Source organism: Melanostigma gelatinosum (genome assembly GCF_949748355.1).
Source record: "Melanostigma gelatinosum genome assembly, chromosome: 21".
Lineage (NCBI taxonomy): Eukaryota > Metazoa > Chordata > Actinopteri > Perciformes > Zoarcidae > Melanostigma > Melanostigma gelatinosum.
The window spans coordinates 6,548,717-6,573,085 of NC_136654.1; the positions used below are offsets into that span (position 1 = coordinate 6,548,717).

General features: G+C 44.9%; 2 protein-coding genes across 3 annotated transcripts in view; one reads left to right on the forward strand and one right to left on the reverse strand.

The window, feature by feature from the left end:
* rhbdl1 (rhomboid, veinlet-like 1) overlaps positions 1-13,412 on the reverse strand; it is a gene marked incomplete at both ends in the record, with an annotated part of 28,596 nt that extends 15,184 nt beyond the window's left edge. Inside the window, 3 exons of one of the 2 annotated variants that reach the window (XM_079293613.1) lie at positions 630-854; positions 7,261-7,419; positions 13,374-13,412. In XM_079293613.1, the coding sequence (XP_079149739.1) occupies positions 630-854; positions 7,261-7,419; positions 13,374-13,412 (423 nt within the window). The remainder of the gene's footprint in view (positions 1-629; positions 855-7,260; positions 7,420-13,373) is intronic. The other variant, XM_079293614.1, reaches the window with a different exon arrangement.
* Positions 13,413-22,044: 8,632 nt separating this feature from the next.
* On the forward strand, positions 22,045-23,360 carry h1-0 (H1.0 linker histone). Its single transcript, XM_079293909.1, has one exon. It carries the CDS (start codon positions 22,267-22,269, stop codon positions 22,855-22,857), a length of 591 nt encoding a protein of 196 aa, XP_079150035.1. The 5' UTR covers positions 22,045-22,266; the 3' UTR covers positions 22,858-23,360.
* Positions 23,361-24,369: the final 1,009 nt, after the last annotated feature.

Below are 24,369 nucleotides of genomic sequence, written 5' to 3' on the forward strand. Positions count from 1 at the left end.
ATGACTCATTGTCTCTGTGAATTAAAATGAATGTGAACAGTTATTATCACAACCTCATTGTCATTACAGACCATTCACTGCCACTTGGAGGCAATATAAGAGCACTTGGCTTTCTCTCCTGTGAATTGTGATGATTCCAGGGGAAATGATGACGCTTTGTGAAAAAGCTGTAGGTTAGTTTTGCCGTTGAACCATTAACTATTTGACAGTGGTCTGTGAGGGCTTCTATGTTAGTGGTTCTCTTTTTTACCAAATGAACGTAATCGGTCACTGTGGTGGCCACGGTGCTTACTAACCTGGTTTCCAAGTCCCAAAATCCCCCAAAAAAACCTTGCATGCCGACTGACAGAGGGTTTCAGCTTTGGAGGAATGGCATTAAATGCACCAACTAAGCCCCTGACTCCCAAATGGGTTACCAGCTCATATCGAGGTCACAGTAAAAGCGTGTGATCAAAGGCAGAACATCTTTTCAGTGGGTCTGAAGCGACTGAGCCAACAGAACAGTCTAAAAATAAGCACATGCTCAAGTGAAATATTGCAGCCCATGTTTCAGGAACATTTGAATCAGTGCATCGGTAGGATCGTCTATATTCAGTTCACTGTCAATGGTGTCACCTCCTAGATCTCACCTGCACGATGGTGACAATGGCGATGAAGACAGGTGGGGGACACAGGCGGTTCTGGTGGAAGTACCAGCGTCGGTCTGTCTCGCAGGGCAGGATCTCGTACGCCACATAGCGAACAAAACGCTTGTACAGACCCAGTCCCGTCTCATCCAGCAGGATCTCCCTTTGCAGCGTGCGGCGGCCATTAGCAATGGCCCGTCGGAAACTGCTGGAGCGCTTACTGCTCATCTGAGGAAAAGGGGGAAAAAAGTCATTGTTCTCAAGAGTTTTTATCTTTATTCATGACACTATGTTTTCGCGCTGTATAAACAAAGATGTATTTAAAAGGAACATTTTTGGGGAAAATGTGCTTATTTGCTTTCACGCTGAGGGTTAGATAAGACGGTCAATACCACTTTCTTGTTTACCACCAGCAATCTTTTAAGTTATCTAAACAAGACTGGAAACGAGGGGGGGACGGCTAACCCGGCTCTCTCCAAAAGCAATAAACCAGTATCTCTTAAAACACACAAACTAATACATACACATTTGACGCTGTAGCCATATATTCAACAGACAGATGTTTGTATCAATCTGCTCACCCGTCCTTCAGCAAGAGAGCAAATATGCATATTTGTACATCTTTAAAAAAAAGATGAGAAACAGTTTTTTAAGCTGACAAAATAGTTCATTGTGACTTGAAGGAATCAGCAGAAAGCTCATTCCCTGTTGTTGATGACTTAACTCCAATAAACTCGTCTCAAGTGGTTTCATGAGCATCACTGTCAGCAGCTGGAGGACACCTTACCAGGATGAACGGATCTCACCATGCTGCTGAAGTTTTCATTTTAGCAATTAAATCCATAATGTTCGTCACGCTAAGCGGATCACGCATCAGTAAATGAGGGGAAGCTACTTTTCATATAAACCGAGGGAAGCTCATCAATGTGACTAATCATCCTCGATGGGGAGCCAACATTTATTAAGCAGGGATATCACAAGGGATAGCATGGCGGTTTATGTGAGCTCTTCTTTTATAATCAAAGAGTCAAGGGAAAGAAATGACACTTCTTCCCTTTGAGGACGATTACTGTTGTTCTGATATTGTTCAGAGGAGCCAATGAATAGTGAAGTTTCTCTTTTGGTGTTCATGCTTAATGGTTGAATTTATTTTGCACTTCTAGCACATTGTTGCATTCCTTGTATGTACTTTTACAATCACTTCATGTGTGACTTCAAGGTCGATCATTTATTCAGAACACAAAGAAACTAAAATGGCTAAAAAACGTTTCTCACAGGAAAACATTAATCAGGACCTCAAAACTGCTACATTATTTTCATGTGACACAGAGATAAAATATTCAGACGGGCAGTTCAGACGTCATAACAAATGGGCTGTCGGGGTGATTTTGCCCTTGAAAAGCAAATCTGTGTCAAGAGGAACTATTTCCTGGAAAGAGAAAGAGTGTGTGTGTGTGTGTGTGTGTGTGTGTGTGTGTGTGTGTGTGTGTATTCATGTTATCACAGACTCCAGGTTTTCTTAGTGAGCAGGAGCTCTGGAGCAGCCAGCCTGCAGGTCAGCGGGACCAACTCTTGATTAATAGAGGCTTAGGATGAAAACTATCCTGATGCCACTATTTTTGTCCTTGAGCCTTTTGAGATGGAGGAAAAAAAATATATATAATAATAATAATTTTAAAAACCAAACCAAAAACCAAACCAAAAACCAAACCAAAAACCAAACCAAAAAAAAAGAAGAAAAACAGGTAAGTATGTGTGAATATGGATGTTCATGTATGCATGTACGTGGGTTTCAATTGGTTGTCCGGCAAGAAAAACAAAACCAAAATCAACAATAGTAAAAAAATACACACACAAAAAAATATATATACACCGGTATATATACTATACATATTTCAATATTAATAGAATGGGTGGTGTCACGTTTGCAGAAACATAGTGAGGGATGAGCAGGTGGAATGGTGTTCTGTTGTATATGATGGATGAGGTTAGATTTTCCATTGAAATATATTCTGTCATTAAGTTTCTCCAGTGTGCGATGTGTGTGTTATTCCTTGATTTCCAGTTCATGAGGATAGTTTTCTTGGCGATAGTTCGGGCCACGAGGAGTAATTTGCGGTTTGTTTTACTCAGATGTATTGTTGAGATGTCTCCTAGTAAGCACAGTGAAGGGGATAAAGGGACGAGGCAGCCCAGGAAGACAGACAGTGACTCACTTATTTCTTCCCAAAAGTGATGAACTGGTGTGCAGTGCCAGGTGGCCTGAACAAAGCTATCCGGGCTGTTTTGAGTGCAATGTGGACAGATATCTGACGTGAATCCCATTTGAAACATTTTTTGCCCGGTGTAATGAATTCTGTGAAGTATTTTATACTGTATTCATTGTAAATTGGCATTTTTAGTCATGAAGTAGATGTTATTGCAGATTTGGTTCCAGAAATCAGCATCAGGAGTGACTGTGATATTACTCTACATATTTTTGAGATGAACTTTTTTGAAGAGGGGATATTAATTGTAATATTATTATATAATAATATATATAATAATAATATTAATGACCATATAATTATCCTTCAATCACAATATGTGGAATAATGTGATATGACACTTTATTAAATTTCCGGAGGGGGCCTGTAGGAAGTACAACCCGCCATTAAAGTATACCATTCATTAGGTCCTGCTGCTCATTGTATGTCTCATTGTATGTCGACACAGCAGGAGGCCCGGCGAATGAAACTGCGGGTCAATATCTATAAAAGCTAATGAGCTAAATATATAACGGAGGACGAAGACGGTCAATAAATGAACAAATAATAAAGAAGTAATGAACAGACTGCTCCATAAACAGAGCAGCTGCCGATATTTTTCTTTTTTAAGAAATTGCTCAGGAAAAACAGGACGAAAAAAAATCCCTTGTTAGTTAGCAGAGCAGGAAGTGGTAAAGACGCTCACAGTGGGTAATTATGACACTAGTGGTTGCAATGTACAGTCTGTTGCATAATGACATACGATGTTGAGCAGGGCTACTGGCTCTCCCGCAGATGGAGGGATGCATATTTAGTGTGGAAATCAGGGCTGGAAAATGCAATTATGCTGTACATGAGGCATGGAGTGAAGGCAAAAGAAGAGGAGCAGAGGGACATGAGTAGGCAGAGAGATAGAAATGCAGACGGGGAGATGAGATGGACAGTGATGATGAGACGTCTCCTTTTTCATTTTAAATATCTTTAGAATAAAGAAGAGTGTGTTAATGTGAAGAAAAGAGGTGGAATAGAGAGAGGCTGAGGGACGTAAATATAATTGTGTTTTCTTCCTCTGATGGCTTTCTTCTCGAAAATAAAGTCTCCGCTTTCTGAGTTCATCTCAACTGTGTTTGGCTCGGTGACGGCACCTGCCGCCTTCTCCACCTCGCAGCGGTGGAGCTTAGCTATCACTCTGCTTCGCCTTCTCTGACGTGCAGGACCTGCCGCCTCTAAAGTGAGCATATTAGCAGCCTTTTGAAGTGGAGACGGCGAACAGACGACACACTCGAGCAGCCAAAACACAAGATAACACACACACAGGAGTGACAGAGAGCAAGGTGCAACGGAAATCAAATGTCATCACATAAAACGTTGGAGGGGGGGGGGGGGGGGGGGGGTGAAACCTCTGACTTGTGCATCGGTAACGGTGGAAGTTTCCTGAGGAGGCAACGTCTGCCAGGGAATAATTAATGCTGAGGTTAAGAGCACAAAGATAAAGATAGTATTCCCCTTAAGGGACAGCTGAATGGGCCAAACTGACAGCAGTGTGTGTGTGTGTGTGTGTGTGTGTGTGTGTGTGTGTGTGTGTGTGTGTGTGTGTGTGTGTGTGTGTGTGTGTGTCAAACAGCAGGAGTCCATCCTCCTCCTCTTGGTAGCTGCATGTTGCCTACTGTACATGCTGCTCTCAGCTTTAGTCAATTGTCCTTGATGGATTAATTAGCCACACCACACGCGGTCAATACCTCACAGCTCAATGCTAATTAGTAATAGCAATTTAAAAAAAAAACATGGTTTAAAGGCCATTCAGGCAACTGCACTGCAGATACAAAAAGATCGGATAAATTATTTTAATTTTGCTCGGTTTACGGCGGTGACCATCTTTCACTCATATTGGTTGACACACATGCGATAGATCGTTAGAATATTAGAAGGCTGCGCCCATTAACCGAGTTTACATAGTGATTCACTACCAGTGTCACTATACCGGTTTGCCATCTAATTTGTGAGTCCCCAAGACCCCAAACCCCCCCCCCCCTCTCTCTCTAACACATGCACTCTCACAGCAGAATCTAAATCACTGCGGATCTCAGCCTCTCTGATTCTACCCTGACCCACATACTCAGGTTCTTTCTTGCCCAAACCCTTTTAAAGTGAGAGTCCACCTACTTCTTCCCTCACCGCTTTGTGGCCCCAGCTTTGCTTTATGGTTTAATCATTGCGGTGCTGAAACTCATGGGGGGGGGGGGGGGGGGGGGGGGGGGAGCCCTTCACTGTAGGACACTTAAGCAAAGTGCATCACTTTTACTCGGCAATCCATCTAAAACAGAAAGCCTTGACTGGAGTTTGATGTGGGATGTGATGTTGATAGGTAGCGTCCCTGGAGACAGATGCACTGTGGGCACTTAATGCAACTTCAAATGACAAACTTTTAAATACTGTATATAAACTACAGAGTGTCTCCAGCCTGGGACTGTAACTGAAGTTAATTTCGGCTCTCTGTAAGTGCTCTCTTTCTTACGATACTACAATCCGGCAGAAGATTAAAGAACATAATATTGCAGCATTGATCTAGTCATGTCTCCTGGGGTAACAAGGGGAAATGTTTTGGGCAGAAGGGTAAAGATGAGGCACAAAGCATCAGTCTTCAAATCCTCCAACCTGAACAAAGAGAATCCTAAATCCTAAATCCTAATCTCTACAACACCCTCTAGCCGTAAAAAATGAACCATGGCAGCCATTTTGGATCTCCGTCGAACATTTGCTAAATTACCACCCGAAGGAAAACAATGACACACATCTTCAATTACACAACTGCTGCATGATAGCATCGGTTGACTCTATTTGAAGAAATCAACATGTGCAGTTTCACACAGAGGAATACATACGACTTCAGGTTTACCCTCAGTTCCTCCACAGACACTCGTCTGTCACAGCATCGTCCCCATAAAGCGCCACCGTCTGTGAACTTTGCCACCTCTGGTGTCTGTCAGCCTCTTTGTGTGTAATTGTGCATAAACGTGTTAAGAGACATAACACAGAAGCAAACATCTTGTCGGCTGAAAGCATCGAAAAGGCATGGAATGAGGACACACACACACACACACACACACACACGGACCTGAGAGAGTGAAGAGAGGGACTGAAGAAAAAATAAAGGTACAGAGAGGAAGTGGGTGGCTTAATTAATAATGAAGAAACGAAAGCGTTTGTGTATATGCAAATTGCATGCATGCACAGAACGGTGTGGGTATGGCATGTGTGTGTTCACGCGTGTGTGTGTGTGTGTATCAGACACATCTTTAAAGACAGACCTGGGGGTCGATATCTGTGTGCGGCTGGGCGTTCTTAAATTACCTCAGATTACTGCCTGCTACTACCAACGCCGGGCTAATCGAAGACAATTTGCATTTGGCTGATGGGCTATTTTCAAAGTGTCTCCCTGATGCTTTCGGACATATGCTCAAGAGTGTCGAATGAAAGAGAAGGAAATGAGATCTGAGGGTTCAAGGGGGCAGGTAAAAAAAAAAGAAAGGGGGTGGGGGGGTATTATTAAATTGCACTGAAATGAGCTGGATCAAACAAAAAATAGCACTTCAAGAATGGCGGAGGAAGAGAGCTGTACACTGATGTAAAGGAGGCGGCACCGTGGGCGCAGCACCTCAGCACTGATTTCGCTGTAGTGCCACAGACTTCAGAAATTTGGACCCGCTCCGAAATGAGTGGCCTCATGCGGCCTTCATCACAAACCAAACCAGTGGTAGCGCAACACAAGAGGAGAGAAAGAGATCAAAGAGACAGATAAACAGAGAGAGAAAGCAAGGGCGGGGAAAATGAGCTTAAGGGAGTGAAAGTATGCCAGGAATTGCATTGAACTAATCCAAGTGCTAGGAGAGAGTCACACATACAGCCGCTATATTATTTCTAATAAACAATTGTAAAGCTGCTTTAGAACGTGGCTCAGAGAATATAATAGTACACCGACCGTTCTCACATCACATAAAACGTATTTCTGCATCGTCTCAGTTTTGTTGCCGTTTCACTTTTTAATAAATTTCTCGTGTTTGAATTCATGAGTTATGCCAAATACATTTTGCTGATTTAATTCTGTGTCTCTGTCAGCTCGGTGTGGGCGTCGTGCACGGCTAGTGAGGTTAAGTCTCTGGATTTACCGACACATCAACTGGAAAGATTGATTCTCCTTTTTGCAGGACAACGACCTGAATGGTCGAGTCAATTTTCGCCAGTGCAGAGCTTGCCGGCTCTGTTTGAATCAATTCTGTAACCTTTCTGAAAGTGGGTGCATGTGTCAAAATGTGCGTCTGTACTGCAGGACATTAAATCCCTCTGTATTACCATCTGTATCTGTGTGCGTGCGTCTGGTTTCAACTCACCAGCTCGATGAGCTCCTGGTAGCACACCTGTCCCTCTTCATTGCTCTGGACCAGGGCTAACAGCATGTCCAGTTTGGACGGGTCCAGCTGCAGCTCATGGTGCTCCACCAAGCTGGTGAAGTTCTCCACTGCGATGAAACCGGTGTTATCTGGGTCCAGCTGGAAAAACAAAAGCCCACTCTCAGACCATTGGGATAAAAAAAAAAATTAAAAAAAACGACATCGCTGATAACGCATGTATTGAAGATGCTGTTTCAGTTACGCATCATGATTTTTAATAGCGAGCAGCACTGCAGAGATGAAGTGTCAGCTTGCCCTGAGGGAGAATGCATCAGTGCGAGACAGCTGAGACGTATACACAGAAACATAATACATAAAAGATGCTCATGAAGACAAATGGAAAGCTACAAGACTGAAGGCATGAGCTCAGACACCAGTAATAATTAAGCTGTGCTGCCTCTAAGATGCCTTTGAAAGAATTAGACCTGCCTAAAGAGAAAAACCCCATTCAACCTCATTAAAGGAGCAGGTCTGTCACAGCACACAGCGGGATGGTTGTTGTTGTTGTTGGGAGCAGCGAGGGAGAGACCGGTCATTATAATATATGCAGTTTCCCCGAAAACAGAAATCCCTCAGCATTAAATGCGGTTCGACTTCTCAGCGTTCATTTCTGAGTGGATGCTTCATTTGACTGTGTGATTCCGACCCTGGTCACATTCGTGGCATATAGTCAGTGCGGTTTTTCTTAATCACCACTCAGTCACTGAGGCCCACAGCCCCATGGGTTATTACTGCTGATGTCTGTATGCCAGCGCTGCTCCGCCGTAATTGATTTAAGCGGGAGAGTGTCATAAAAATGGCTGAGTGTAGTTGTCTAAAACAGCGCCTGCTTAAAAATGGCTTGTAAAGTATAGGATGTGCATCTACGTATGGTTTGTGTAATGTGTTTTTTTTAGGGGGGGGCATTTTTCTTCCCTCACCCTCTCCTTCTCCTCCTCTTAAATGCACTCAATTGCTCTGCAATGGAGTGTTAATTCCTCATGCCAGCTCTCCTCAGTACATCTGATCGTGTTTGTGAAAATGCGCCAGAGGACAATCGGTAGCAGTACAAAGAGACCACATGGGAGGAGCCCTTGCTGCTTCTCATTCTACCGTTTCCTGAATGCTAACACTGCCTCATTAGGTTTCAGATAGTAAACCAACAGCTTCTTCTTGTTGCCCCAGGGAGGAGTGAGCTTTCAGATGTTGCGTGTCTGTCCCTACTGCAGGAGGCTCAAGGCTCAGAGCTCCACTGCTCAACTGAGGATCAACCCGGGAATCCATTGGCGTGAGTGTGCATCTCCTTCTGAACAAGTTGACTGTATGTGCTCTGCTTCCTCCTACACTGTCTCCAGTTTCTAGTCTCTAGTTTAACACAAGCGTCCTTCTTTTTTTAAATCAGATTTTTGAACTAATTGGTTCGTTTTATGATGCTTGACTGGAAATGAGTGTTTTCTCACTGCTGGTTGATGCAGTGAAGCAATTTTGTTAGTTTTGATACTTTTAACATACTTTCCGAACACCAACATGACTCAACAGCATAAAAACTGTTGTTTTAATTCGTATTAATCAAGATACACACAACCATTGTTTCCCCCAGGGCATATATTGATTACACTGAATGGCAAAATCCATACAATACTCAAGACCTCCCTCTTCGTCATTGTCCCTCACACATCTCCATATAATCTCAGCACTCAGCTCCTGAGTCAGACAGCCAGCAGTGTTAAGGCAGACAAGCAAATTCGTGAACACAAATGGACCCAGATGAAAAAGAATACGGGCCCAGCTCTATTTTTAGACAATCCCCTTAACTGTGTGTTTCCATGGACGTTTGTTAAAACACACAATCCATTCTCCGCTTCAAGCTTGAGGCAAAATGGTGCAGATATGGCCAGCATCTGTGACGTGTTGGGCACCAGGATGACATGTGGGGATACGTGGGAGTCGGGGAAGCACATTCAAAAAAAAAAAAAATAGCAGAGAGGGTATCGGTTGATGAAATAAAATAAATGAAAAATGATTAGGTTGAGGGAACAGGAGAAGGAGGAGAATGTATGAAAATAGAGACCAGAAGAACAGAGACAGCCAGAAATAAAACAAGGACGCACAGAGAATACAAATGCCTCGAGTCGCCACCGTCTGTTATTCTGTGCGTCTGCCTAACCCAGCAGTCGGGCTCTTCTTCTCTTTCCTATAAGAGGGCTGTGACACACTCCACACATCCACTTGCCACAGAGGGGAGATAGATCCGATTCGAATGTGCTCCTGGCTCAGGGCTGACGGAGGGAACAGAGAGCCACACTGGGGACGTCTGTCAGCACATCGCATACACGTACAGCAGCAGCGCAGACGCAGGGCCGCACCTTATATGGTCGTATACGCGTTGACGCAAACCAAGTGTTGACGCCGAGCTGTCATACTGCACAGACACTACTCCCTCCACGGCCTGACCGTGTTCAGGAAGAACGCGACACAGGGGAGACTGTCTGCCGAGGATACAGGGAGGTGGAGGATTGGTTCTTGTAGCCAATTAGGGTTATCAATTAGCGAGATGAGGTATACTGAGATGAATGAGTGTTGGCCTGTTTTTTTTTTTCCTGGGCCGGCTGATGACGTGCATGAGCAAGGGGGAGACCGAGGGAAGAAAGGGTTGGAAGAAGGAGGGGAAAAGGCGCTGAGAGGGAAGCAGTTATTGAAGCGATCCAACACTGGTGAGGGCGACACTTTGACAAGCTGCATGCGTTGCCATGGTTACCAGTCGCCCGTGGTGTCCTCCCTTTCTTGCATTCCTCCCCCCCCCCCTTTTTTTCCCCGACATATTGGGAGTTCTAGAGAAAAATGAACGACACAAACGGGGAGAGAGAAAGAGACGATGAAAGGAGAAGAGGGTACAGAGCAGAAGGAGAAATAGATTACAGACGGATGAGAAGAGACCAATGAGATAAGAATGAGGCGGTAATAAGGCGTAGATGTCAAGTGAGGCGGGGCGAGAGATTAGGGATGGAAGGTGATGGTGTTGGTCAGAGAGAGTAACCGAACTTGGCTGGCGGAAGGAGATGGACAAGACAAGTGGAAAAAATGTATACACGAGTACGAGGAAGAGGGCAAAGAGGAGTAGAATGCTGACTGCAGGAGAATAATCTTACTGTTTAACCCCCAGGACCTCTATTACCTCCACCTCAGGCTCAGACTGACCCCAGCCTGCACAGGGGCTCAAGAATGAATCCTCCAGCCTGGGAACAAACTACAGCCAGTTCTACCGTCCTCCCTGCAGAAGACTGACACACAACCAGGACAAGGCCCTCTGACTGTGGCACAAGCCAGTTGTAGCCAAAACTGTGGTCATGTCATATGAGGCAGAGAGTACAGTAGAGATGGTTAAGATTCCAACGGTCACACTTTGCATGCATTCCCCTTAATTATCAGCCAACTCAAGATGGCACAGTTTTATCTGTTTTATTAGGTTTTTTACCTACATAAATTATTTGAGCTTGATAGTTGCTGATTGAACGGTATCTACTTATAACTTCCATGAGGTGGAAATTTAGCGCCAGCACTGGTATGGTTCTCACCAACTAACCCTGTGGCACAGACTACTCTGGCCCCTGTGAACAAGACTGTCAAGCTTGAACAGGGCTGTGTGTATGCAGAGGGCAGTGGCATTTACAGGGCTGAGCATATCTGCATGACGTCAGATAAAAACCCTTTTGATTTGTGTCTGCTGCCCTCAGGACTCACTGGTGTTCACCAACAACCGGGCCACTGACTCTGTAATTATCACAATTTATGTTCTGCTCTGCTGTTACCGTCATTATGCTCAAATTTGAACACTGATGGCCGTAACATCCAAACCACTCTCTCCTCAAGTGGAGACTACTGTAGCGAGACACCGAAGGGATTTTCCTTGATGCGAACAATCATCCGACTCCATTTCCTGGCGTTTAGACACAGTACACACAGCCAGCGGCGTCTTCAAACACAGCTCAATGTACATTAGCGTCAGAGAATGATGAAAGGGAAAAGTGTATAAGAGCCTTATTCTCTACTCGACATAAATGTGTCAAAAATATTCAGAGCCATAAAGTCCTTATGGTAAGAGAGATAAACAAGCCAAATAAAAACTGAATGACACATGCAGAGATATTCACCAATGGTGGAGCACTTAGTGCTGCCGACCATCAGTGGCGCTGCAATAGAAAGACTGTCAGAGGAACTGCGTCTGTGTGCGCGCTCTGCTCATGAGCATATGTGCGAGTCTGCATCGGCCAGAAATAGCCTGAGCTCAGCATTGCAACCTCCTGCAGACAAAGACTAATAACAAAAACTCACTCATGTTGCTACTGTTGCTTTCCCCTTCTCTCCCCCCCTGCAGCATTTCTTTGTGGTTCTGTATGACAACAAGGCTGCAATATCTCCTCTCCTTTATACCTGCAGTGCACGTATAAACTAAGCATGCCCCCGTTTTCTTTTGCAGCAAAACATCCTAATTGAGGTATATTCCTGAAATGTTCCTTTTACAAATGGCTGATTCAAGCAAAGCCCTTGACCTCCAGGTGCTCTTGTGGATTTGCTTAGAGGCGGCGGGACTCTGTGGTCGTTGTGCAGCGCCTCCAGTGAACGGGACCATTTCAATCTGGTGGCCAGAACTGCTTTCCAGGATAAAGATGAGCATAAAGCGCCAAATGTTTAGACCGGCAGCAGGCTTTGCTAAAAACAAGCATGCCTGTTCACAGTCCAAATGCTGTTGGCTGATTTCACTTCATTGTACTTCAATTCGGGGGACCGTTTCCAAATCACAGGCCGCCGCATGGACTCCCAAAAGGTGGAAAAGGCTCGTCGTCAGCCAGTGTGAGTGATTTGGTCTAGACTTGAGCTTAAAAAAGGACCGCAGTTCAGTCTATACACCGAAAATGCTACACCGTGCTACACCGAAAATGGATATTGACACAGATGAGTCAGCCTTTTTGCTACTGCCTTAAAATGTGTCGATGAAGGACGATGCGTTGTTGAGGTATCACTAACTAGTTGTTATCACTTAAGCGTTTATACAGTACGTGACTCACCAGTGTGACCACAGAGCATCTTCTCACTCAACCCACACGGGTTTCCTCCACTAGTATAAGAACACACACACATTCATAAAAAAAGCAACTGTGCACATGATCGCAGACACACGCACGTCTCCCTAAAGGCTCTTGAGCATGTTGATCAATGTGTTGCTGATGGGCCACTCGTGACCCCTAAACCCAGCAGCAGATAATTGATTGACAGAATGATTGCCCAATCTCTCTGTCAATCAGCCACAATCCCCATCCATCAAAAACACCAGACAGAATGCAAGATTGCATTAAATGCAAGACATGAAATAGAGCTGGCGACACACACACACACACACACACACACACACACACACACACACACACACACACACACACACACACACACACACACACACACACACACACACAAAAAAAGTTTAAAGCCAAATAACAGCTTCTATTCTAGAAGAAAACCGTGACCCGTGACCTGGTCTTCACAGGAACCGCCTCGTTGTTTGACCCGTTGAAACAAAAAAACACGGAGTAATCTCGCAATCTTTGGTTGTTGTGACCCTGAGATGAGAAGATTGTGGATGTGGTCAACATAGAAAATGCACAAGGAAACACATTCACAGGTACAGACACACACACACACACACACACCGTACACACGTGCATACAGCAGCAGCTGTAATGGACCAGTCACAATTGTTGTAGCATTCCTCAAATGGAGAATGCTCCAATCAATCCATCTGTACATCCATTCACACAGCATATCCTCTATTTGCACACACACACCCCTTCCCATAAGCCATGATCTGACCTCACATTCTCTGGGCCCACATGGCTCCATGATGCTTGCGTCCGGCATGTAGTCTCACGCTCTCATTTCGCTCGTGCAAACAGCCCCTGCTATCAATCGTAACATCGGCTCTCACCCCAGCCTCCGCGTCTCACTCCCTGGACAGACGACGAGGTGGCCGGGAGCCCGTAACCATAGAAACCTCTGCCGCTGCCTGCTCACTCGCTTACCTGCTCTTGTATGAGCTGAAACAGGGAGCTTCTATCCATATACTGGCCAGGGAGGTGAAAGGAGCCGCCGAGGACAAGGGCATAGGGAGGAGCGAGAGAGGAGCAGTGCTGCTGGTGGTGGTGGTGTTAAGGATGGGGGTAAGGTGGAGGGGGATTTGGTTGAGGTAGCAGCTGGTGCCTAAAATTGTAACGCCAGGCCCCTTTCGTAGCTGCTGTGTCCCCCCCCCCCCCTCCCCTTGATGATGGAGAAAGCCTGGTGAGCCCTCTCCCTGGTTGTTTTCCGTGCTGGTGCTGTCGCTGGAGTAAGAACCGGTGCTGTGTGGCTCCGTGTTGGTGCCGAGAGTGTGGACGGTGGTGGTGCAAATGGGCCGTGACTCTGCTCTGTGCCAGTGCAGCGTGGCGCGGCGGCAAAACCCAGCTTCAGCAGACGACAGGCAGGCAGGCAGGCAGGCAGGCAAGGCAGATCCAGCAGCTCTCATTCACTCTCCTCCTCCTCCTCCTCGCTCTCCTCTATCCCATTGCACTGACTGCTACCTCTCTCTCTCTTCCCCTTCCTCACACACACACACACACACACACACACACACACACACACACACACACTGCGCTGCCTGCATACCAATGAGGCAGGGGAGGGAGGTGGCCACTCTTTTCCAATTGGAAAAGGGGAGGGAGTGGCCATGGGCTGCAGCTCCTCTCCTCACTACAAGTAAGGCGTCTCAGGGGATGGGCTCCACTGCGGCTTTGCGCTTACTACTGGTACTAGAACCCCCCCCCCCCCCACCCAAACACAAGTCTGGTCTGTTACTGACAGGCATGCGCACACAAACCCACACCCTGTAAACAAGACAAAAGCTACTAAGACGCAGGCATATGGTGAAATCCTAACCATGTGTTAATTTAAGGGGCTACAGAAGACAAAGGAGATGAATGGGCAGAAGAGACTATTTGAAAACTACACAAAGACCGGTACACAAAGACAACTATAGACTTGCTCTGCAACCCTTTACATCTCTGCGCTAATTATAAGCACTGGCACATTAGCGCATTGTATGCCCTGCTGCACAATCAAGCAAACTGCCACCCCCAACACACATGGACAAACACAATATTGAATTAGAGGCTGTTTAGATGGCTCAGTGATGAATACCACCACGACAATAACACAAGACCACAATCCTCAATATAATACTTCATTAGAAGTAATTCGAGAAAAAGGGTCTTTTATTATGTCAACCTGATGCACAATAAAGAAACTGGCGTGCAGGGAGCAGAGTGAGAGGGTCAGAATATACGAATGATTGAAAGGAACGTGTTACTGCTCATGTGGGGCGGCGGGCAATTGTTGTGCTTGATTTCAATGAAAGTTCCTTCTTAATGCGAGAAAAACTGAGGCTGCTGACCATATGGAGCCACGAGTAACTGCTTTGTTTGTCCTAATGGATTGGGCCAAGGCCACCTTGAACACAGAAGAGCTCCCAGACTTTAAGTTTTAACAAAACCTTAATAATGAGCGTCCAAGTCTATGGCAACATCAGGACGGATGTCACTCCACGTGGGTCTTTTTTCAACGACTAATCAATGTTCAGATGTGTCTATAATGCTGTAGTGAGACAGATTGAAAGAGCAGCCAAAGTGGAGTGAAAATGAATGCAACAGTTGCCATGGTAACCTCACGACTCCCATCAAAAGAGTGATGGACTAAAGTAGCATGAACTAAAGAAAAGACTCCGGTCGGTGCAGTCAGAAAATAAAGCAGAAAAGCCTGCAGAGAAGAAACACCCAGGCACTACCATGTATACGTAACATCAGCACAACACTGTCTTGGCTGCAGGTACACAACATTCCCAAATACATGCATCGGCTGCCAACTCGGCATGGGTCACACCAGTATCATTGTTTCCATTAATACTGCTACCAAATGACATTATCCGGATGACTGACAGAGCGAGATAAGCCTCCGGTGAAATACGGTCTCTGCTGCCCGAAGCGTCCCCCAACTGAATGGCCTCCCTTGAGGCTGACTAAACCCTTCATGTTCCATTCACACCTGGTGGATGGATGCAGACGGCAGAATGAACTCAGGCAGCTTGCTCCTCCTCTTTAACAAGGCCTGAGCAGCAGCAGCAGACAAAACACTGCTTCTGTGCGAGAGCAGGGAGAGAATAAGAAGGTCTTTCAGGGAGGCAGAAGGGCACATTAATTACACCGCCAATCTGCACTCTTCCTCACCAGCTTAATGACCTTAAAGGTCCATATGGCAGGTGTTTATTTATTGCGTGTGGATAGTTGTGTCTCTGTCAGTGAAACGGATGGTAAGGAGATAGAAATGCATGCCTTAAAAGGTCTGAGTTCAGTGTGTCTTCATTTGCCAGGTTTTTAGCACGAGGGTTCGTGTACACTCATTCATACAGCGGTCACCTCGTGTGCAACACTTACTGTATGTGTATGCAAACTGTCCGGATTTGTTTATGTGCACAATGAGCTCCTCTAACTTCACAGTCCAAAGGTTGCAAACTCAACTTTCCACCGGGATTTAATCACTGTTTATCCTACATTTCTGCCGCACCAACACTTTAGAAAAAGGTTTGGTCCGCCTTTAACTTGGATGAACTTCAGCCCTGGTGCTCAGTCTAGTTTTAGAGATGTCAACTAAAAAAATAAAAATAAAACGCTCTGTGGTGTATTCAATTTTGATTGTTATTGCAATGTCAATTTCAGCACTGACAAGAGTTTATTTTTTAAGGCTGTCTGAAAATACAAAGTGGCAACCTTATAGCACTTGATCAAAGTTCAAATCTAGATGGTTATTCTAGAACAGTACACCTCCCAATTATTGAATTATTTTAAGATGCAGATACTGTACTATTAAATGCATTTTATAATAACATAAATGTGATTGTTAAGCAATTGCACTATTCTATCTCAGCATACTTTAAACACTATGCAGAAGGCAGATGTCTCTGCGTGTTAATTAAGAGCTCATGCATTACCCCCTTATGTACATCTACCGAATAAGTCTGCTAGCTGAAAAAAAGGAGTTCAATAATACCGATTTATTTTGGTCGTCTAAAGGCCATATGTTGAGTTGTCTTTTAAGGGAGGAGATTTTGGTTTTGTTTCCAAAGAAACGCAGCGCAGCTAAGACATGACAATGCAGAGCAGCTTAGACAGAGTGCATCGGTAGAGGATGTGAATAAGAAACTTGTATGGAATGATCTGTCATGTTTTGGTTGACTAGTGACTTTTAAGCCCGTCAAACATTTGGTGCATGAGACTTAAAGAAACTATCAATTACACAATATCTCACACATTTAGTGGCATACTGCTACAAGAAAATATATTCTTGTATACCTTGCTGAAGCTTATATTGGGCCAGAAGAATACATGTTGTGCTACAGAAAGCAACAACAAAACATGACCTCGTGAAAGCTGAATTAAACGGGTTGTTTTGCGATGGACCGACAGGAAACAGCCGCACGGGTTTATCGGGATGTTTCTGAGTGGACATCCAAGGGAGGTGGAAAGCTGTCCAGTGTGGGAAACACTCTAGCCATCAACCAACCCTGAAACACACGGGGATGGGAAGCAAAAGGGAATAGAAGTGTGTACAGTTAAAAGAGCAGAGTGAAGAGCTACAGTCAGAATGCTCAACAGAGGAGGGAATTGAACTTCAATCACAAGACCTGACCACAAGATTGTGAGTTCAAAGGGTTGGTAACGCTCATAAAGACCGGCACTGGTCTGAACAATACAATAAACACTCAGCAGTGTGTCGTCATTGTGCAGGATCACTGCATTACGGTGTTGCTCTATTGTTCTCTTAGCTGACCTTATCTTGTATAAATTAGGAAGACAAGTTGTTCTGGTGGCTGTCTGGAACCTGTTCATCTCAACTTATCACGTGGATTCAAATAGATGGTGCTTCACACTCGCGCCGCCAAAATGCCAAGCGGTAGGGATTGTGCAATAGAGGGAATCACCCGCGTGATGACAAATGGCAGCAAAATGAATCAGGTCACCGAGTGACACAGTTTTAGTCCAAACTGCTCCACTTAGAAGATCTCTCGGGGACATGAAAGGGAAGAAGCGAGGAAGGGGAAGCAGTGAGATCGAGGAAGGAGGTTGAAAAGGGGGAAGAATTAAGAGGAGAAAGGGAACGCAAAAGGCAAAAGTGTAAATAATAAAGGGTGTGTTAACATTTCTGTAAAACTGTCATGATTTGAATTCATAAGCCTCATTTTCAGCCCCATTGCTGCAATGTTAACATCTCGTACTGGGACAGGTCTGTCTCCAAAAACATCAATTGTTATTTCTGACATTCCGGTGTCACAGCGCCACTGTAGCAGTTGAGCTGAGCACAGGCTTCCTGAGCAGTCTCTGGAGTCTAAGTCTGGAGAGACCTCTGGTGTCTAAACGTGCAGTTGCATCCTAAATTGAGGGCCGCCCATGTTGGCCGACATCCACATTAACAAACCGCAGAGTCTCAAAGAAATGCTGACACACGAGTCATGATGTCTCACCTGAGTTAACCTGACATAATCAGAGCTCAGCACCCCTGTACTTTAACTAAGACCATGTTTAGGATAGGCCATAGATCGACAACATACCCAAGTGTCTTTCCTGCGTACATGTACTGTACGGTTTACACAGCTGTTAATATCTACTATATCTCTTTGACACAATAATATCGCCTTTGTTTGTGTAGCAGCGCTAATTCTGTTCTAGCCATGTCTGAGGCAATAATGTTTGCAAATAACACAATTAATTCCTTGTGTTGAAGCTGCTACTGCCGATCAGAAGTCACCAGTATATACAGTATGAGGATTTTGCACGAAATACATCTGCCAGCTCTTAAACATTTGGAAAATGTTGTACATTAAAGTATAAAGAGAGAATTACAACCTCAAAAAACGATTTCAATCATTGTTTGGTATTTTTAGTGCACGGCTTTGACGCAAAACTAAATAAACAAAGAAATGAAATGCTCATTTCTCATTGGGTCCAAAAAACTAAAGAGCGTTGATAGTTTACATTCTTTTTTTTGAAGAAGTATCATAATTATACTGAATTCTAGACATAATAGATCTGGTTTAGTGGCAGCCTGTTGCAGCAGCTTGTGTTACTCCTGTACTCTTCCTAAGTCTCCAAGTATTAAAGGGGCAAGGGTTAAAGTCAGGATTAGGGCTAAATGTAGCATTCTTGTAATGTATCAGTGTCAAATTAGACGTTCTAGCTAGTGGGCAACACGTCACATGTGCAACAACTTGGAAATAAAGCAGCAACTCTGTGTTTTAGTTGTATCACTAATATGAACGTTATAACTGACCGACTGGAGCGACTCCGTTTAAAATCACCCTTTGACAAAACTGCTGTGTCATCTTGTCGCATGAGAGACAAAGCTGTCAGAGTCATCTCTGCTGGTTTGACTGATAGACCACAGGTGCTCTGAAAAGACTGCATCCAATGACAAGCCTGTCACGTGAGAGGTTGTTTGACAGCTGACAATGTGGAAACAGTTACCTGCTCTACATAATGAGATGAGGGAGGGGGGGTAAGACATTCACAAAGAGAGCCTGTGGGCCAAACTGACGGGCCTTCATTGGCTCGGCCGTGCAGCAGTCAGCACAGCACTTGGCCGCCGACACCTGCTCACGCATCCAAGTGTTGTCACAACTGTCGAGGCCCGAACGTACCCGAACACTACCTCTACGGAGCACACTCGCACCACAGCTGGCCCGAGGAAACGTGCATGAAAACCGCCAGTGTGTCAATGTCTTGTTCTCACTTTTGTTGTCTCGACGTGGCATGCTGTTAGTTTAGAGCAAGTCGAATCTCCAAAACTTTAATTATGGTAACCGTGGCAGCGCAATGGGCAGCTGAACTAAATGGTGTCCAGCTCAAGGGCCCAACTGGCACTTTAACACTGTACACTGGGATATGTTGCTGACATATGCAAGCAGGAAAGCTGCAACTGGTCAAAGATGAAAAATACTTTTCCGATACTTTTGACAATTTTCTTGCCATGCAACAGAATTATAAAACAATACACCAAAAAAACAACAATGCTGCTCACAATCCTATTCTATTGACCGGCTGAGTGATTGAGTGAAACTTGATTTGGATGCAATCTCAGTTAATCAAAAAGCCATAAACTCTATACGAGTATGAGCAAAATACATATAAAGAATGAGTAAATTAGTTTGTAAAAGTGTAAAGAAACCCAGAGGATTCATAGCAGGAAAAAGAGAAATGATCTAATCTTAAACCCGTCTCCAGACCATCTTTCCTTACAACCTGAGTAAATAAAAAAGATCTGATTAATTTGAACTTATCTGACTTTCAAAGTCAGAGTAAACGAGCAAACAGTCCTCAGAAAGAATGCTTTTAACTGAGCACAATGTGATCATGTGTTGGACAGTTTTGGACCTAATACTGACCCACAGCCCTGAATTGGAGTCCAGGAGGCCCTCAGTAGTGACATTGTGGGTGATGTTACCCAGACTGCATTGGGCCAGTGGCAGGACTAGACTGGAGAAGATGTTAGGCAGCTAAAATTACAAAGTGGCATCGGATAAATTTAGCGATGCAACGCAAACGCAGTCCTGACAGGATGGTGTAGCTGTCTTCTGTAAATACATGTATACATCCCACTGGACTCTCTCCAACTTCTGACAAATAAACCAGCACTGGGTTACGCATTATGTAAGTGTATGTATGTGTTTTGGCGGCTGCTTTTCAGCCCCGCTTCCTAAACGGGGCACAAGCGGCCAAAACCACATCACTCCGGACAAAACGGTGACAAAAACAACGGACCTTAAACCCCAAAATTGCCAAAACAAGCCGAAAGCTACAGCCGCGTAACACATGGCCCGAAAAGGAGTCGCAAACAATCGACATGTATTATCGCGGAGACACTGTGTATTTATAGCTATACGCATATAAGCAGCGCACTGCTTTAATTGTGCTCCTCCCCTCTTTACTTGCGCCATACACATATTCACTCCAGCGCTGCTTACGCGCTTCATTCACGTATTCATTCCTTCACCCTCAGCCATTTACTCCGCCTCCCTCTTGCATGCACTTGTGCTATGTAGTACAACTCACCCTTTCATCTACTCCCTCCCTGTGCCCCGTGAAAAAAATAATCACGTATTCACTCACTCACTCCTCCCTCCCTCTTCGTTTTCACTCATTCAATCCCTGCCTGCTCACGAACTCACCCACCCTCCATTTAAAACACGCACCAAAAAAATAAATAAAAAAATACTCAGCCATCAACTCACTGTAAGGACACAGGTGGCGATAGAAGGGCAGAGGCACTGATGGTTTCCTCACAAGTGTAACTTCCTTTTTACAATACACACAGTACACAGGTAGGTTATATACCATTATGCCAACTAATAAAGCTGATTGGGCATAATGTTATTTGAACAGTGGACCACCTCCTGGACAAACAGCCTGATATTACTTTGAACCATTGAGGATGGTGTGGACGAAGAAAGAATTGGGATTTTTTGTTGTTGTCTTAAAACAGTGTCCAATAACTCAGATAACCATTCCACAAAAGTCGGGGAAAAGCACTACTCCAGTGACTTTAGGAATCAAAATGGCGTTGCAGGGAAGGACATCAGACCTGATATTATAAGAATAAATAACACAGGAGAATTATGTTAAAGTTTGTAATGTGGGAGGTTTTTGTTATTTAGGACCGGCTCCACAGACCCTCGTGAAAATGAGGGAAGCCAAATGTCAAAGCTGTTGTTGACTGTGTCTGATGCGCCAGTTCCTGAACAAAAGAAAGCCATCACTGCGCCTTGTATTAAAATGACTTTCGTTTCGGGTGCAGTCCCCCTTGCAGCTGGACTAACACCTGGTCACACAGCAGCCACTTGCACCACTATCCGAAATATGGTGATCCATTTTTGGATCCGGTATCAGAGTCCCTGATCTTTGGAGGTGTTGGCAACTTTCCTGACAATGGACCTCGAGTGGCGACTGCCATAGTGACAGCTATAAGCAATTCTGTCGAAAAATCAGCAAAAGCAGCAAACCTATCCATCGTATTCCACCCCACATAAACCCGTATCATCGTCCCAAGTGTCACCTGTAACTTAGATATCGTGACATGTCATTTATAGGAGGTTTAACAGCAAATAATCTCGACCACGTCATTCAAAGTCAATGGCCGGACTGTGTTAGTTGGGAAAATGTATCGATGGATTAAAAGCAAAAACGAAAAGAGAATTCGACCGAAGCGCGTGCATCCGCTTAAGCATAGATACAATTTCGATATGCATTGGTTGATTTTGCCCGAGGTTGCGTCTGTTTGGGTCAATTTAACGCGAATTGTGCAAAATTGTTCACAGCCCGCATTACTTCCAGCGGGTTTTCCTGGAATAAAAGTTGTTCCCCGGCGCGGATAAATTACAAAAAGTGTGTCCACGTGAAGCCCAATGTCTCTGCTATCAGCCGATGATGTTTTGTGGATCAGTACTCAGCCGTAGCTTTTATATTTGTCAGGAGTTGGAGGATGAAGAAACACAAACAGGACGGCGCCAGTTCCATGGAGTCCGCTAGATCAGCTGCTGGCAGTTGGTGTTCTCAATCACGTCCGCAGATAGGCTTCATAGGCTCACTGAGGCGCCTGTGGAATAAGACACTTAAGTGATCCGGTGCACTGACGCGTCACTCCGTGAGGACAATTATTTCATTTTTACTGTGACAGCAGTTAGTGTGGCATTGTCTGCCAACTCGGACTTTCTGGAAGAAAAGCTTTATTTCTGGCGTGTGTATACATTTCTGTTTCTGACGCTCCGGTGTATTCGGCTGAAATTACACCCCTTTGGACTTTTTTTTGTTTTTTGTGAACTAACTCCAAAGAAAAGTCACCATGTCAGAGACGTCGGCCACTCCAGCCAAAGCCAAAAAGGCAGGCAAGCCCAAGAAGCCTGCTTCTCATCCCAAATACTCGGAGATGATAAAAGCAGCCATTGCGCACGACGCCAGCCGGAACGGAGCGTCCCGGCAGTCCATCCAGAAGTACGTGAGGAAGACTTACAAGGTGGGCGAGAACGCCGATGTGCAGATTAAATTGGCCCTGAGGAGGATGGTGGCGGCCGGGAGCCTGCGCCACACCAGAGGCATCGGCGCGTCCGGATCCTTCAGGTGGGCCAAACCAGAGGACTCCAAAAAGTCAGCCAAGGCGCCGGTACCTGCCAAACCAAAGAAGGCAGTGAAGCCCTCCAAACCCAAAAAGGCGGCCAAGCCCAAGAAAGTGGCCAAGGCGCCGGAGAAAACCAAGAAGGCACCTGTAAAGAAAGTGAAAAAGGTCGCGAAAAAGGCGACACCGGTGAAAGCCAAAAAGGCACCAGTCAAGAAAGCAAGCAAGGCAGTGAAGCCCAAAGCAAAACCAGCAAGGAGGGCAACCAAGCCCAAGGCAAAGTCACCCAAAAAGGGAGCCAAAACAGGCAAGAAGAAGTAGAAGGACAATATTAGAGAGACAAAGTCACTGTAAATACTTAAGGAAATGTTTTCGTATATGTATTATTTTTGTAAGCTCTCATGCAAACGTATGCTGTTTTTACCAGTAGTTTCCTCTCCATTGCACTATAGCTTATAGATGCTGTAGACATAATTGTGAGCATTGTTTTTATTTGGCGGTAATAATGCTGTTCATTTCTATCCGATCCTTGGATTAATACTGGCTAAATGTACATACAGTTGAACTTATGAATAGTCATCGTTAGTGCCCGCAGGGGGCGTACTGAAAATACGAATGTGACAATGGTGAGCATTGTTGAGCCTTTACAATGTACAGCCCATAGGCAGTGGACGTCAGCAAGATTCTCCTAACGGCTCTATAGATGTCACTCAAGCTCCGTTCTGCATGTTTCCTCATGTTCAGACGACTCATACTATAGAAACATCCCAACTGTGTTCAGTCACTTTTAAAGACTGGTTCTACTGCAATAAAACCTTTGTCATCTTCTACAAAATGTGTTGGCTCAACTTATTGCGCGCATTTTACGCGTGCGTAATTTGCTTGGTGAAGCAGTCGAGGGATTTCTGTGTTTTGAAGAATAATAGGTTTTATGTAATCTGCTTAATAGCCTGCAGACATTGTCGCCGATAGATATAAGACAAGTTCACCAATTAAGGACACTGCATGAAATTACAGCTATTGTACACCAAGCTGGTGCAGACAAAACCCACCCATGGAAGCGCCAATGCGAGGGATGGTGTTCTGTGGCAGAGGCTGATACACGTGGGTGGACATGCAACACAGATAATACTGACACAGACTACGCGTGTTAATATCATGTAAATGACCAGAATCGTGCACTCTGAATGATCTTTTAACTGCTTTACCAACTCATGGGGGCAGACAAGTATACTTTGCAGAACACGCAGCGCTATGAAGTAAAACCCTGTGGACCATAGATATTCCGTGGTGAAATAAACGTGCACAAAAAGAAAAAATAAAGTCACTGAAAGTGATAGGGCGGTGGTAAACAAGTCCAGGAGATTACATTGTGGGGGGGGGGGGAATGCTCTGTTAAACTGGGCTGAACATTGTGTGCAGTCAAAAAACTGCACTAAATACGGAACAAAGCGTGTAAGTAAGAAAAACATCAGTAACTATCATCTTCAGTCTATTCTTGCACGTCTCTACTGTATCAGTGCGGCTGCAGAGCAGCGGGGTGGCGGCTTTGCAGACACACCCAGCGCTCACTACATGGCCTCTCACCTGACGCGCAACACCGCCATCTAGTGGTGTCCGAGAATAGACGACTCCTCTGGACTGCAGTTGGGACTGAGACGTCAGAAGCAGAACTGATAAAAGTCACGATCTCTCTCTCACGCACGCGCGCGCGCACACACACATACAAATTACCATCGACAGTGTTATTCATCATCTTTAGAAACAGATCCGATATCAGCGAACTAACCTAATAAAACGGATTCATGCTGAGTGATCAAAGCAATGCATCCA

Coding starts and splice junctions, on each gene's coding strand:
- h1-0 (XM_079293909.1), top strand. CDS start 22,267: ATGTCAGAGACGTCGGCCACTCCAGCCAAAGCCAAAAAGGCAGGCAAG.